This window comes from Musca vetustissima, unplaced genomic scaffold (genome assembly GCF_032173495.1).
Source record: "Musca vetustissima isolate MV318-11 ecotype Yass unplaced genomic scaffold, APGP_CSIRO_Mvet_v1 utg10898, whole genome shotgun sequence".
In the NCBI taxonomy this organism is placed as follows: Eukaryota; Metazoa; Arthropoda; class Insecta; order Diptera; family Muscidae; genus Musca; species Musca vetustissima.
In genome coordinates, this window is record NW_026883304.1 from 435,465 (window position 1) to 452,105 (window position 16,641).

The 16,641-nt window shown below is 32.4% G+C and overlaps 2 protein-coding genes across 2 annotated transcripts; one reads left to right on the forward strand and one right to left on the reverse strand.

The window, feature by feature from the left end:
- The first annotated feature begins 2,047 nt into the window (after window positions 1-2,047).
- LOC133330163 (uncharacterized) lies at window positions 2,048-6,428 on the forward strand. The gene is made up of 7 exons (XM_061538633.1): window positions 2,048-2,149; window positions 2,225-2,639; window positions 2,727-2,982; window positions 4,978-5,604; window positions 5,682-5,838; window positions 5,911-6,177; window positions 6,242-6,428. The coding sequence occupies exons 2-7, from the start codon at window positions 2,247-2,249 to the stop codon at window positions 6,426-6,428; spliced, it is 1,887 nt and encodes a 628-aa protein (XP_061394617.1). The 5' UTR covers window positions 2,048-2,149; window positions 2,225-2,246.
- Window positions 6,429-13,208: 6,780 nt separating this feature from the next.
- LOC133330178 (facilitated trehalose transporter Tret1) lies at window positions 13,209-15,975 on the reverse strand. The gene is made up of 6 exons (XM_061538647.1): window positions 15,903-15,975; window positions 15,387-15,616; window positions 15,192-15,322; window positions 13,958-14,286; window positions 13,473-13,885; window positions 13,209-13,409 (listed from the first exon to the last, which is right to left on the reverse strand). The coding sequence occupies exons 1-6, from the start codon at window positions 15,973-15,975 to the stop codon at window positions 13,209-13,211; spliced, it is 1,377 nt and encodes a 458-aa protein (XP_061394631.1).
- Window positions 15,976-16,641: the final 666 nt, after the last annotated feature.

Consider the following 16,641-nt stretch of genomic DNA (forward strand, 5'->3'; position numbering starts at 1 on the left):
ATTTAATATACTTTCCACCATGAACAATGACGAATTTGTGTAAGACTCGATTTATGTCGAAATTTTCCAGTAACAATGAGGGCGCAAATCGAGGCATTACTCTACTTCCAAATATCTATGGAAGGAAATGCATCTGTACAGGTACAAACAAATATAACTTGGAGTACCAAATATACATATTCACTGTGTTCAGAGACTTTGGGATTTTCTATCACGTTAACATTTTCTATCATAAGGTTAACAGGCAGGCGAATTCATGCCTTAGTATTCTCTTGCTGTCAACTTTTTAATCGCGAAATACCAACCAGAACAGGATAAAAACTCAAAACATCTTTCAGGAAAACGTAATGATAGTAATGTGCACAATTACATATTTTGGTTCGAATAACAATAACTTGTTGTTTATTTATTCTTTAAACAATAAATTTGACAGTCAATGAAGACTTCGAATTCGCCAACCTGGTAACACTATGAATAAACCTGTTAACCTTATGAATAAACAATTGACTGTCAAATTTATTGTTTAAAGAACAAATAAACAACAAATATTTTTATTCGAACCAAAATATCATTACGTTTTCCTGAAAGATGTTTTGAGTTTTTATCCTGTTCTGGTTGGTATTTCGCGATTAAAATGTTGACAGCATGAGAATACAAAGGTATGAATTCGCCTCCCTGTTAACCTTATGAATAAACATTGTTCAAGTCGAACATAATGATCGAAGTTCTGCAATGAAAAGGAAAACCAGGGGGAGAAGCTACCTATGTTAGAAGTATAAATGTTGAATAGATAATTATTGTTAAACCCTTACAGAATCACACTAATCTTTAATTAGGAGAATTCATGACGAACTTGGAGATAAAGCTTATCTAACTGAAGCGATGTGCAACTTATCTAATTTTAATCGTTCTGTATTACTCTGCTGGGAAGCGCATCATTATACATTAAGTAGTTTGCTACCTGTATACCGGCTAAGGTTGCGGGGTTAGTGATGATAGTGTTAGTTTTAATCCAGAGTCGTTTTTAAAAATATCTGTGTTTCAAATTTTCTTGACAGCTATTCAAATGAACAAATTGTGGCAGCAATAGGTATGTCGGCATATTTTCCCAGTAAAAATTACTCAGTAAGTTATTTTGTGAGAGTAACATTCTTCTTCAAACAATAAAATTGTAAAAAGTAAATAAGACAACAATTTGTAAAAATGTTCAAATTTGTTGAAAAATACATGAGTTGACATTTATATCTTTTGTTTTTTGTTTTGTTCAAAATAGGAAAAAACGGTTCATATTTAGTGCACCAAAGTCAATATATATCGTTCGATTTTCACGAAATTTGGCATAGGGTGGTAAGTTTCTGGAAATTCGGTTCAGATTTCGACATATATACATTCGACCGATTTTACATAAATGGTGCACCAAACTCCAAATGTTTGTCCGATTAACACGAAATTTTGCACAACGTATCAAATTGAGACTTGAATGACGTTATTGCGTTTGGTTGAAATTGGTGCAGATGCAGCTTCCATATGTATATCGAACGGATGTCTGATTGAAATTAAATGTTTAACAGTGTGGCGTACCGAATAGCGTGTATCAATTTAGCTATAAATCTTTTTCCATAAATTTGTCCCATAGTACACACACAACTCTAAATCTGCCCGAATGAAATTAAATTTATCATAGGTTGCAGAAAAACATGAGTATGATCCTTCGAGGGAACATTGACATGTAATTGTATGCACACATATGCACAACATACCCAAAGAGGCGAAGGGTATCGTAAAGTCGGCCCGTCCGACTTTACTACTTTCCTTACTGGTGTATATTGAATTGAATTTGTTTCAAAATAATTGTTAAGTAGTATTATTTTTTTTGTTTGGGTTTTGTAGCCTTAAATTTTATAGAAAATATAACGTATTATGTTTTGTAAACTTTTCTAGAAAACCAAGATTTGTATCAGAACCTAAAATAAATAAACCAAATAAACCATTTTAAAATATACGACTCATTTCAATTTTTCATTTTATTTTTTAGAAGAAGCATGCCATTGTCCAGTGAACCACGTCGGACGTTATATCTAAAATTTGAGAACATCACAGTGCTGCACAATGATCGGAAGATATTGGACAATGTCAGTGGGACGGCATGGTATGTTACGTTTATCTTTGACATATGAAAAAACTTGTTTTTATTAATAGCGGGATTTTTATTATATTACATTAGTCCTGGTGAAATACTGGCGGTAATGGGCCCTTCTGGCAGTGGAAAAACCACATTATTGGATTGTCTTAGCAGTCAGAGAAAAATCAGCAGTACTAGTCGAATATATGTTAATGGCGAACCACTGTCGAAGAAGTGGCGTCGCAAAATATGTTATGTTTTGCAAGAGGAGATATTCTTTTCTAGCCTCACACTAAGAGAAACAGTTACCTATGCCGCCCTACTGCGTTTGCCAGAGAAAATGCCCAAAGTTGAGAAGTTTGCAATGGTGGACAGCATCTTAGAATCACTCGAATTGACTTCCTGCCAACATACGAAATTCGGCGATTACATGAATCGAGGTTTATCTGGTGGCGAGAAAAGAAGAGCCAACATAGCGTGTGAATTGCTAACGAACCCCCTCCTGATGCTATTAGATGTAAGTATGACACCTACAAGCAGATGACGATTTTAAGACGATAACCTGGTTGTCGCTGTTTATTTTTTGCATTTCGTTTTATTGCAGGAACCCACATCTGGTCTAGATAGTCACGCCGCAATTTCTCTTCTGAAAATATTGAAACGTTACGCCATTCAAGAACAAAAAACAGTTGTGATAACCGTACATCAACCTTCGTCGGAGATGTTCCGCATGTTTGATAAGCTGTTGCTGCTCTATAATGGCTGTACAGCGTACTATGGCGGGGTGAATAACATTTACGAATACTTCCAAGATATCGGAGTGACAATAAAGCCGCACTACAATCCCGCCGAATTTGTACGTAAGTAAATGGATCATCAACGACGCTTGAAAAGTTGTAAAGTTCTATTTCTCATAAATATTCATAGGCATTTCATTTAAAATCGATAAGGAAGACATTACGCCAGTTGCAAAATATTTGGTTTAATGATTTATGGGTAATATTTAACCACCAATAAAGTATAGAGAACCTCATTCAAATGTAAAAATTAAAGACTTTGTCGTTAGAATATTCTCATTTAAAATCAAGCAAATCGGGAAGACATTTCAATGTATGAAATATTAAAAGGGAGGTTTGAAAGTACAATTCATGTACGTATGTGTAAAGAATATATTTCATTAGATTTTACATCGGAAGAGCTATGTAGCCTGTAGGGAAATGAACCAGTTTTAAATGAACTTTAAACTAATTTTAAAATAATCACAACTAGTCCCTTTACCGATTATTTTCCTTTAGACTAACTAACTATTTTAACATGGGGATGAGCTAGGCAATATTTCATGCCAGCATTTCTTTTAATCGATATATATTTAGACTATCATAGGTCCGCTACGTCGTTAGCGGATCTTTTTATAGTTGAAATAAATAAACATAAATTTAGCTACACTGAAAGATCCAAATCACACTTAAAAATTATATAAGAATCTAGATAGCTTTGTATTAAGTATAAATTTGAAACATTTTGAATAATGATAGATCCTTAAAATCTCAGATCTTAGTCTGCATTTCTTTCAAACAGAAACGTTGATGCTTCTATCCTGCTAAATCGAGTACAACTTACTTATATTTCTGAAAGTGTATATTAACATAATACTTTATTAAACCTTTTCTGTACATTTTAAAACATATTTCTGGAAATTATTTACGTAAAAATTTTTATTGGAATAGTTCCAGATAAGTTTTTAGTAACATGTTAATATCTTTATCCGTTCTACTGTACACGATATTTAGTACTTGTTAGCACCGTGAGAACAATTTACTAACCTTTTGGTGTATAATATACAAATCTACATACCGAATTTCAGAAGTATACTTTTTCTGACTCAATGCAATATTTTGTATTTTTGGCCTCTTGGAAATTTTTTTGCTCTAAATTTACATTTGCATTTTTACCATTCACCATTTAGACAATTTCCAAAAATATTTATGCACATTGCTCTATTTGTAATAGTAAAGCTACATACTAAATTTCAGATTTCAATCTCTAACTTTTCCATTATAATTTAATACTTTGTACCATTTTAGTACTAATTTCAAAAATATATTAATGTATAGCATAGTATTTGTAATAGTTAAATCTACGTACCGCGTTCCAGATTTTTATTTCTTCCGGTTCCATTATACTACAGTATTCAGTACATTTTAGTACTAATTTCAAAAAAAATAGAAATAGAGTAAGGTACATACCAATTTTCAGATTTCTACCAGTTCCGTTGTATTTTATTATTTAGAACTAATTTCCAAAAAATGTATTCGTAGTATTATATTTTTAATAGTTAAAGCTATATGCGAAGTTTCACATTTCTATCCGTTGGTTATATTGTAATATAATATTTATAACTTTTTAGTACATTTCCAAAATATATGTTTGCCCATCATTTTATTCGTAATGGCTTAAGTTACAAGCCAAATTTCAGATAGCTATTCCTACCTGTTCCATCGTAGTATAATATTTAGTACTTGTTAGTACCTTTAATACTAATTCTAAAAATTTGTTCGCACATTCTGATTCGCTTATCACTGTCAAATCTGCATAGCAGAGTTCTAATTCCAACCGTTCCGGCTTAATACAGTTTTAGTACTTTTTAGAACCATTTCAGTACTAATTCCCAAAAAATATGATTGCACCTCATTCTATTTGTAATTGTTTAAGCCAAATACCAAGATTCAGATATGTATCTCCACCCTCCTAAGGCTTGTTATAGTCGTGTTTTTTGTATTTTAGATCACTATTAATTATGTTATTAGCATTTTAGATCACTATTAATTATGTTAATAAATTGAATTGATTTTCAGTCGAACAATTAAAATCTAATCCGGATACACGTGAAAAACTTTTCATGGCCGCAAAGGAATCCTATAGCAATATTCTAAATCAGAATTGCTTGGCACAAAATGGTGTCATCAATACGAATGAAATTAACAGGATTTGTCCATCGGTGATGGTGTGCCACGAGGACAAGGATCAGCACAATGTGTTAATTAACGATATAATTCAGAACTATTACAACGATGTACATACAAATAGCAGCCGCCATCTACGCACCGAATCCAATAATTGCCACCTGGGTTTTAATCTTGAATCGTGCCAAAGAAGTTGCGAAGAAGCCACACAGCAATTGTGTCCCAGTGAACTACATTCGGATGCCTGGACAGTGCCAGTGGACAATGAGGACTGGCTCGACTACCCAACCAAATTCCATACCCAGTTCCGGGTGCTATCCAATAGAAACTTCAAGGAAGCCAAATCGCGAATGCTCTCGAAACTCAATTGGTTTCAAACTATCGGATTGTCTCTAATGACCGGTGTCATATGGTTTAATATTCCGCGAACAGAAGAGTACTTGCACGATCTGCAAGGGTGGATGTTCTTCTCGCAAACGTATTGGATGCTGTTTGCCTTGTTCGGTGCCTTAAACTCGTGTATGTTTGCACATAGACTATACTAGTTGTTGTCAATGTTAAATTAATTTGCTTTTATCCAAATTATGTCCAATTAGTTCCATCTGAGCGAGAGGTAATCAATAAAGAAAGACGTTCTGGATCATATAGGTTATCGGCGTATTACCTGGCCAAAATGTTCGGAGAGCTACCATTGGTTGTCACCCTGCCAACAGTCTATCTCTTGATATCGTACTCATTACTGGGTTGTTCAAGGTAAGTGTCCATATCCTGTAGAGGCATTTGGTTTTGATTTATTCCTAAAAGAAACTTCTCTTTGTGACTCAGCCTCAAACTGTTCCTTCTTATGCTGGTCTTCCTTCTGCTCAATACAATGGTAGCACAGAGTGTTGGCTTCTTCATAGGGGCCTGTTGTATGGACATGAATGTGAGTATTACGCTAAGTGCTCTTTACACACTGGCTACTCAACTGTTCGGAGGATTTCTGTCTACACGCATACCAGAATTTCTAAGTTGGATTCGGTATACCTCCATGGTACATTACGCGTATCAAAATATGCAAATTTTGGAATTTAGAGAAGGACCACCAATATCGTGAGTACACCAACAATAGCAATACACAGCAGTAAAACAACAGCATGTTATCCTACTATTTCAGGTGTAAAAAACCAAGCAGCTACGAAGCTTGCACAAAAAGCGATACAATACCGTACGAAGATATTCTTAGATCTCAGAATTTCACAACTCCTCTGTGGTTCAATACTTTGGTTCTACTCTCATTTCTGGTGCTATTTCGCGGTTTGGGATATACGGTTCTTCGATATTTTCGATGCCCCAGAACATGATGTCGGCAATAAAATTTAGAATCTAAGCATTTCACCATTATAAATAGAACAATTCAAGCGCCACATCTTCGCAATATTTCGATCCGATTATTAGTTGATTACTACATTTTAGGATTATGTATATTAAAAAAAAAAAAAATTTCTTTATTACGCCGTTTTTCACGTTTCATTTTCACGGGGTATGCATTTTTCTTAGTTATTTTAAACATACTTTTTCTAGTGTTTATTATTATACTGTGTTATTTTTATTTAATTATATTTTTATTATTGTTATTATTGTACATTTTATATCATAAAATAAGAATATTATTGCCGTTGGATACGGATATAGAATGCCTTTTATTGTCAAGCTGCATTTTAATCTAATGTGTATTACTTACATTGTAATTTTAAGGGTTTTTTTCAATAAAAATCAAATCTGAGCATTCAAATTGCACGAGACCTATAATTTAGCAACTCAACCATTGTATTATTTGTTCGGCTGTCAATGAATTAATCTGGGTAGGTAAATAATCATTATACACAGTATTAAATATAAAAATAACACTGTGCGACAAGGTTTTTATTGCACCAATTCTCTTTAGTTGAAGTCCCTGAACCACGAAAATACCGTTTGGTTTTTCCGAATCAAACAAATACATTCAGAAAACTTGAATATATTAGTGTGGACACCGTGATGTAGAATGATGTCAATATAGGTGATATTTTTTGATTTATTTACTTTATTATTTATTTATTACTGGATTAAATTTACATTTATTGTGCTCATTTATTAACTAAAATGTCTAAAATATGGTATGTAACTGGTATTTGCACCTAGTACCTCATAATTGTTCAATACAAAATCAAAGTAGAAAAATCTTGTTGTAAGATTGCTTCATTCTTAGTTAAACATTGTTTCAATGTAAATATTAAAATGAACTACCTTAAATTAATAACATTTACGTATTGATTCAAGAATAATTCAATTTCAATTAAAAGAGAATTTAGTATGAAAATATATTTTATATTTTTCAAAAACATTACACATACACTGGTTGCCAATACTAAAACAACTAAAATTGCAAAGATAATAAATGCCTCGTACTTTTTAATAATAAACATATCGTGCTGGTTTTTATATCCTTCACCACACTATTTCGCCCAAGGACGAACCCTATTGAAATTGGGAAAAATTGGTTCAGATTTGATATAGCTCCCATATATATTTTCGTCCGAATTTAGGTAAATGGTGCACCAAAGTCCCGATGTATCCTTCGATTTGCACGAAATTTGGAATAGCGTACACAATTAAGTCTAGATGATGTGTGTTAAGTTTCGTGAAAATTGGTTCAGATTTAGATATAGCTCCCATATATTTTTCGTCCGATTTTAGGTAAATAGTGCACCAAAATCCCTATATATCCTTCGACTTGCACGAAATTTGGCACATCGTACTCAATTAAGTCTAGAATGTTGAGTGTTAAGTTTCCTGAAAATCGGTTCAGATTTAGATATAACTCCCATATATATTTTCGTCCCATTTAATGTAAATGGTGTACCAAAGTCCCTATATATCTTTCGATTTGCACGAAGTTTGGTATAGCGTATTGAACAAAGTCTAGAATGATGTGTGTTAAGTTTCGTGCGAATCGGTTCAGATTTAGATATAGCTCCTATATACTGTTTTCTTCCGATTTTATGTAAATTGTGCACTAAAGACCCAAAATTTGCACGATTTCCACACAATTTTGTATAATGAACTGTAGTTAATATAAGTTAATCTCTGGCAAGTTTCGTTAAAATCGGTTCAGATTTTGATATAGCTTCTACATATATATTTTCGTCCGATTTTACACAAAATTCACAAACATTTTGCACAACGTACTGAAGTTAGTATAAGCTAGAAGTATAAGCTAGAATTTGCACAAAATTTTGCTCTATGTACTGAAGTTACGTGTGGCAAGTTTAGTTGAAATCGGTTTAGATTTAGATATAGCTCATATATATAGTTTCGTCAGATTTTAAGTAAAAGGTGCACCAAAGACCCAAAGTTAATTTTGTCCCGTTGTAAGAAGCAACTCTATATCTGACCAAATGAAAAAATTTGTATGGGTTGCAGAATGAAATAATTATGGATTCATTTTCATGTTAATGGTCCTTCAAAAATTCGACGTCTGTTAGGATTCATCTGTTGAATATACCCATAGTGGTGAAGGGTATCATATAGTCGGCCCCGTCCGACTTTACTGCTTTCCTTACTGGTTTAAATTTAATTTGCTACTAAATATTTGTTGTAGCATATCTTCAGGCGGTCGATTGATTTTAATGGTTGTTTTTGTCCCGACCATCTGCCAAGTTTTTTTCTAATAATATTTCAAATATATCAATAATGTCAAAAATAAATATTTTATTATATATTTTACGTTTACTTTTTGAAAGTTGTTCTGAAAAAGGAGAATGGAATGTTTCAGTCAAATTTAAATACCAATCAGGGTTCGATTAGAAAAGTCTCTAAATGAAGAGCTGGAGATCCTGGTTACAACGATATAATCATGGTACAATTATTCAAGCTATGCCATAGCAACGTATAAGTTTTTTTTTTGTCATATTGTGGCAAGTTGTGCCAAAGTCGTATATAAAATGTGTGACTGTATGTGTAATATTTTGAAAAATATATTCTAACATCCATTTGTTTACAGATTAATTTTACAACATTGGTAAAAGGGAAGTTATGATTTGTGGATGAATTAATATCTAAATCCATGGTTTAATTACACAAGGTAGTCTCATAATTCCATTTTTTTTCTTAATTTTACTTTTGACAAAATTCAGCTTTCAAAATTGAAATAAAAATATCCTACGCGTTCAGTGGCAATAATTGCAAAATGTAGCATCTGTAGATATAGCTTAAGAACAATGTGGATCAAAAACCAGTAAGGAAAGTGGTAAAGTGGGCCGACTATATGATACCCTTCACCACTTTGGGTATATTCTACATATGTATCCTAACAGACGACGCGTTTTTGTTATATATCTCTATCTGAACCGATTTTAGGGAAACTTGCCAGAGACTAATTTATATTACATCAGTACGTTGTGTCAATCGGCCTAGCATGGATCTTTTCACGAAGCTTAGCGACATCAATCTAGACTTAATTCAGTACCCTATACCAAATTACATAAAATCGGACGAAAAAATATATGGGAGCTATATCTAAATCTGAACCGATTTTCACGAAACTTAGCACACGTCACTCTAGACTTAATTCAGTACGCTATGCCGAAATTCATGCAAATCAAAAGATTTCCAAGGACTTTAGTGGACTATTTACCTAAAATCGGGCGAAGCAATATATATATATGTGAGCTATATCTAAATCTGAACCGATTTTCACCAAACTTTGCACACATCATTCTAGACCTCATTCATTAAATCGACTCAGAAAGTGATTCTGTGCATATTCTCAAAAGGAACCATGGAACTATCTCGATTATTTTTGCCTGTTACAAACATATGCACAAAGGCATAATACCCTGTACCACAGTGTGGTGAAGGGTATAAATATAGATATTTACATTAATTTTATTGACTTCAAGTCCGGATTAAAAATAAGTATGTCTGTACATAGCATATATATTTATATGCAATTATAAATAGAATTGTCCATCTTAAATAACTTAAAATATTTGGAAAATATACATTTTTAATTTTTTAAAAAATATGCCAAACGACATTCATAAAATTTTATTGAATTTATAAAAGGTAAAAGCAAATCCCAGCTGATTTGATTCCAACGTAATACTATTGTCAATATGAATTTGACAAATTATATTTTTAAGGGCCCCATACACTACACATCATTCCGAACAGCATTTATCATAGTATGTGTTATTTTTTGAAAGTTTATTTATATATGGGTGACACACACAATGCATGAAGAAAATCAAAATAGTTTTGATTTTGAAAATGAAACCCTATCAAACTGGTGAATAATATTCATTTTGAAAGTTGTCAGTAAATAATTTTGTGTACAAAAAATAAACTGTGACGAAATAAAAAACAACTTAATTTACGACTCAAAATTCATTTTTGGGACAAAAATCGATTTTTTGGAATAGTGTTTGCCATACACTAGTCAATCTCACATATACAACAAGGGGTTCATCGGCATGACGGCATGATGTATAGTGTATGGGGCCCTTAAAAATCACCCAACAGGAATATTGGGAACGCATACAATTCGAAATTGTTCTTTATTAAATGTGCTCCCGTATAAAATTTCCTCAATCTGCCTGCTTGGAAAGTTTGAGGAAGTAAATCTTTTTCCATTGAATAACTCGCAATTACCTGCATTTTCATATGTGTTACACATATAAGTGGCAATGGCTCAATTATAGGAAAGATGTGGAAGCGATAGAAAAATAAATTTGATAGATTCTCATTCATGATTTAAAATTTTTTTTTTTGAGGATTCGAAAAAAAAAATTTTCAAAATATATTTTACATTTTTTGTTTAAATTTTTTTGTTTACAAATTTCCATGTATCGTTTGTTGTACAACAACACTTGCTGTTACCTTCTATTATATTTTACACCATGTTTTTCAAACAATTTGAAATTGATAGATGAATTCCAAATTAAAAAGGGTTCCCATTATTAATTTCTCAAATGAGACTACCTTCTGTAATAATGCCATGATCTAAATCATATTCCCAAATCGATTTTGAATTGAAACCAAGACATTCCATTCATGACTTGTTCCATTTGTTTTTATCAATCAGCCCAGTGAAATTGACAATTGGAGAAAAATAAAAATACTTTTTTTGATATTTTTTCCAAGACAATTTTCTTCCCGAGGCGAAAACTAAATGTTTCGCAATTAAATAAAAACACAACCAAAACACAACACAATTTATAATTTGTAGGATAATTTACTTGAAAATCTTCTTTAAACTCTTGAAAAAGTCCAAATGTGCTTCACATGGACAATATAAATGTAAATTGAATTGAATGTTGACAAAATATTAATATTTTCGTTTTGACGTCTAACATAATTTTGTATGTATGTATAGGTTTCAAAATATGAATTGACAGATAACTTTATACTCACCTGTGCTTACTGTCCGACCTTATAGGCTTTGATATGTCATGGTCCAAATATCAGGTCATCCAAAAGTGCGAATTCGTTCAAAAGTACAACATTGCACCTACATCTATTGTCAAAAGTTGTACTTGAAGCGAAAATCCTTTTTGGAAATTATTGCTTATTTTCCACATTTTTAAGCGTGCACTACACAAATTGGTCACCATGTACTATTTTCGTAAATAATTCAATTGTTTTTTTTTTCCATGATTTGAAATATATTTCTCATATTTTAACAAATTAATTTTTGAATAGAAAATCCGTTTCGACATTTTTGTGTATGTATACTATGGTTTTTATTAAAATTCAAATTAATCAATCAATCAAACGAATTGCCAGAAAATTGCCGTTACGAGCAATTTTTTTTTTCAATTTCTTTTCCCCTTGCCCCTCTCTTCAGCAAACAAAGACTTGCCGCAAGTAAACTCGCCTAATCTAAATTGAGACTATACTCAAAAATATTTACTGTCAACTTTGAAAATAAATAAAATTCAGCAGATTGAAAGGGTTTCATTTTCAAAATCAAAACTATTTTGATTTTCTTCATGCATTGTGTGTGTCACACATACATAAATAAACTTTCAAAAAGTTGCACTATGATAAATGTGTATGGCATTATGTATAGTGTATGGGGACCTTAAGTATTCTCTATGAATTCACTTTCTGGACGACCTTGAATCAAGGTAGATATTAATATACCTTGCCTTCATTCGTATTAAGTTTACTGTCAACGTATATTTCGAAATCTATGAATACATACAAAATTTATTTTCTTGTTAAATGAAAACATTACAAACCATTTTAAAATAAACGAATGATTTAATTTTTACCGGCTTTGTGAATACATGATTTGTTTTCGTCGTTGGATAACAGAAATTTGTTCGACCGGCAAAAAAATGATTGACATTAAACTTAATAGAAACATTTGATCAAGGTTTACTCATAACAACGTTACCTTTAATTCCACGGAGCGTATAAAAATATTCAATTTCCCCTCTATGGCAAAATTTTGTGTACGGCCGTATTACCCAAATACGTCGAGTTTATATCTTCAGGGAAATAATATCAATATTACAACAAAATTGAAAAATTATAATATTTACCAAAATATTTTATATTCTAATTCAAAAATTCATATGTTCATCTTGTTTTGCTTTTATTTTTAACAAACGAAAAAAGCACATAATACGTTCTGTCATAGTTGAATTTGTTCAACTTTGAAAATTCGTACGTCGACGTATTTCGGTAACTTTCATATAAATACATGTGTTCTACTTTTGTGGCGAAAAACGTCCAACGAGCTAGTTGAATTTTAGGTACGGCTGTAAGGTTAAAAGGGAGGCGTATTCAAAGTCTTCATTGACTGTCAAATTTATTGTTTGAAGAATAATCAAAAAATATTTTTATTCGAAACAAAATATTCGTGCACAATGTTATAAATACGTTTTTTTTGAAGTTATTTGAATTTTTATCCTGTTCTGGTTTTGTATTTCGCGATTAAAAAGGTTGACGGCAAGAGAAGACTAAGGCACGAATTTTTTCACTTCCACTTACATTTTTCACTTTCACTTACATTGAAATGCCAGTTTTTAAAACATATACATATGTAATTACTTTGGATATTGAATTGTATTTGATCAAAAAATTCATAAATTTTAGTCAGTGTCCATTGATTTGCCTTTGGTTTCTTTAAGAAACACGAATAAATACAGGTAACTGGTGGCACAAACCAGAGCACATGACCACATCGTGACAGATATACCAAACGAATCCATATAGAGTGGAAAGATTTTGAGCATTGCAAACACCAGTAAACTTAGAATGGCCATAGAGGCTGACGCACAAATTGGTCGAATCTGAAAGCAAGAGAATTTGCATAGCGCACTGAAATATGTCTTTAAACATGTATACATACATACCTTAGAGGGAAATATTTCGACCAACACAACAAATGTTAAGGCTATCAATCCCATATTGCCAATAAACGATACAAACGACATCAGCAACAGTGGTACAAACGAATACTGGGATAGATCCATTGTTTGGGCGTAATGTGTAAATACTCCGAAAGCAGCCAATCCCACTGCCATGCCACCAGTCGACCATAGCATTAGAATCTTACGTCCAAATATATCGACTAGTAGGGTTGCTGCGTACGTACCGGCAATTTGTACAACACCCATTATTATTGTACACGTATTAGGATCCATAGTGGAACCTGAATTTGAAAATATGTCTGACATATAGTTCACAAAGGCAAATATTCCACTGAATTGGTTTACGAATAATAGGACAGCTGCTGTTGCAAAACACTTCAGGGCGTCTTTTGTCACTGAAAACAAACACATACTCTCACATCAGCATATTATCAAACTAATTGCAGGTTAATTACACTCAAACTCACCAAAGTCCTTAAAAGCCACTGATCCCTCATCGTTTATATTTTCAATAATCGATTTAAGGTGGTCAAAGTTGAGGCGACAATTTAATTTGGTTTTTATATTGCACATTTGGTAAAAATAGAATGACTTCTCGGCGTCCGCATACCTCTTCTTTCGCAATAAATGCTGTGGGGTTTCGGGTAGGACAAATGCCAACAGCAAATACACAACTGGCAGTGTCACAATGCAGAACGGTATGATGTGATAGGCCACATGAGTGCAAATTATGAACCCAATCAGAATGCCAGTATTGACCGATAACATGAGCATAGTTGCCAGTGTTCCTCTTATGCTGAAATAAAAAAATCGATCGTGTATTTTTAACATTATATTTTCAAATCATATAATGTTAAAAATGGTGAAGGAAGTAAATAAATGTTTATGACATGAGTAGATTTTTAGCTATTGTAAATAACGTAAATATTTATCTAGAAGATAGAAATAAAATTGCGTCAATCTCGACCAGACTGAACTTTAAATAAACTCTACCATAAATATATGTCCTAACGCTCACTGCTTATAAAAAACCACTGGAAATGTAGTTAAATGCTTCAATATGTCAAAATCCGATTATAATAACTATGCAACAGCCAAAATCCTTCGATTTTCTATTAGGCACTTGACAACTTGGAATCAAATTTAGAATAATCATCATCGACTTGTCACGGGCAATTTACTAAGTAAACCTAACTTTTCCATCAGGGTAGAGTGTACGAAAGTAAAACGTCGTATAACAAATTATTAATGAAATGACGGAGAGTTCGATATTAAAAATGTGACCAGAAGGCCTATTCTGTAACTTTTTAACAACATTCGACATTGTTTATTTTACAACAATTTCATTTGTTTGTTTTGTTGTTTTTACAATAACAAAAGAAAATTAAACAATATCGAATGTTGTTAAAAATTACAGAATAGGCCTACAGAAGGCCTATTCTGTAACCTACAGAAGGCCTATTCTGTAACTTTTAACAACATTCGATATTGTTTTATTTTCTTTTGTTATTGTAAAAACAACAAAACAAACAAATGAAATTGTTGTAAAATAAACAATGTCGAATGTTGTTAAAAAGTTACAGAATAGGCCTACAGGACTCTCAATTAAACTATAATTGGTTAGCACCGTTACGAGCAGGCTATACCAAAAAGATTACCTAATCAAAATATTTCATTGGAAGATCTCATATTTCAACTCACTTGGTGTCTGCAATCTCACTAATAAATAAGGGAAAAACCACATAGCAACCACCTCCAGTCAATCCTCCAAGGAAACGGGCAATCATTAGATATTCCACGCTATTTGCGAAGTATATAAGAATCCACAAACACTGGAATCAACAAAAAACAACATCTTCAATTTCATAAAATCTAATGATAAAAGAACATACTCACTATATGGGGCGGAGCTAAAACATATATACAAGCTTTTCGGCCGATTTTATTTTGTAAAAATCCAATAATAAGATTTCCGCATACACTTCCCAATCCCAGTAATGAACCAATCCATGACGCATCTTCTACAGATACATTAAAATTTAAGGGAGTTGTATCCGACTGCAATTTCGAGAGAGTTGGTGACAGCCACCCCAAGCCGATGCCATGCGAAAAGGTAAGAATGCACACTTAAGGGAAAAAAACAAAAGATATCAGATTAGATTACTCATCTATTTTATAGACGCTTGCACTTTGTTAAAAAATGCGTGTAAATGTGGTCACTTGTAATAAACTCAAAAATTGCTCTTCCTTCTTTTAAAATATAGTATTTTTACAATGACCATCACTGAGCAAATTTCCATGGATGAATATTATGTTTTTCTTGTTTTTGTTTTGTAATGAACCAGAAGGAAACTGTCTAGCTCGTTCTTCCCAATTCTTTTTTATTACATTTTTGACCTTTTTAATACCCACCTGTCAGTGTTGCTAAAACCTGATGTCGAAAACGATTATTCAAAATACTATTTGAATTGCTAAGTTTAGCCATGGCCTCTGTCTTCCATGTGGTTAGTCCCTATAATGACACAAAGAAAATGTAAGTATATCTGAGTAGATGTGGATCTCTATGATTATTAACTGACAGGTTTCGTGGCACTTTAATGGCCCTAAACTTGGTTATTGGTGTGTTAGTGTGTGTCTTCAAGATATATGCCAAAGCATCCTCGTAATTGTTGAAATATTAGGATGTGCCGGAAACATTTTTGTTTTAATAAAACAATATATTTTTTCGAGCTTGAGGTCTTTTTTATTTTTCAGGATCAATATTTCGCAATTGTTTTAAATTGCATCTTCAGGATAATCTACAAACAATTTTGAAATTAATGGCATTAATTATACAGAATGAAGTGACACAATCGCTTACAAATAAACTAGTGTCGAGTTTACTTAAAACTATGATAGACTTCACTATCGTCGTCGGATGTAAATATTGCACTGAGTTTATTTTAGTTTATTGCACGATCTCTCTTTCTGTGTAAGGTGTCTGTAACAGTAAGCTGCGTTGTCTGTGTCGCTCTTAAAATTAATTCTCTTTGTTGTTGGTAGGTTGTTTATGTGTAGCATTTCCAATGTAAGTCTCCTATTGTAATTGTTTTCTGTTTGAAGTATTTGTACTTTATCAAAGTTTGGTCTATGGTTGTTGTTCCTACAGTGT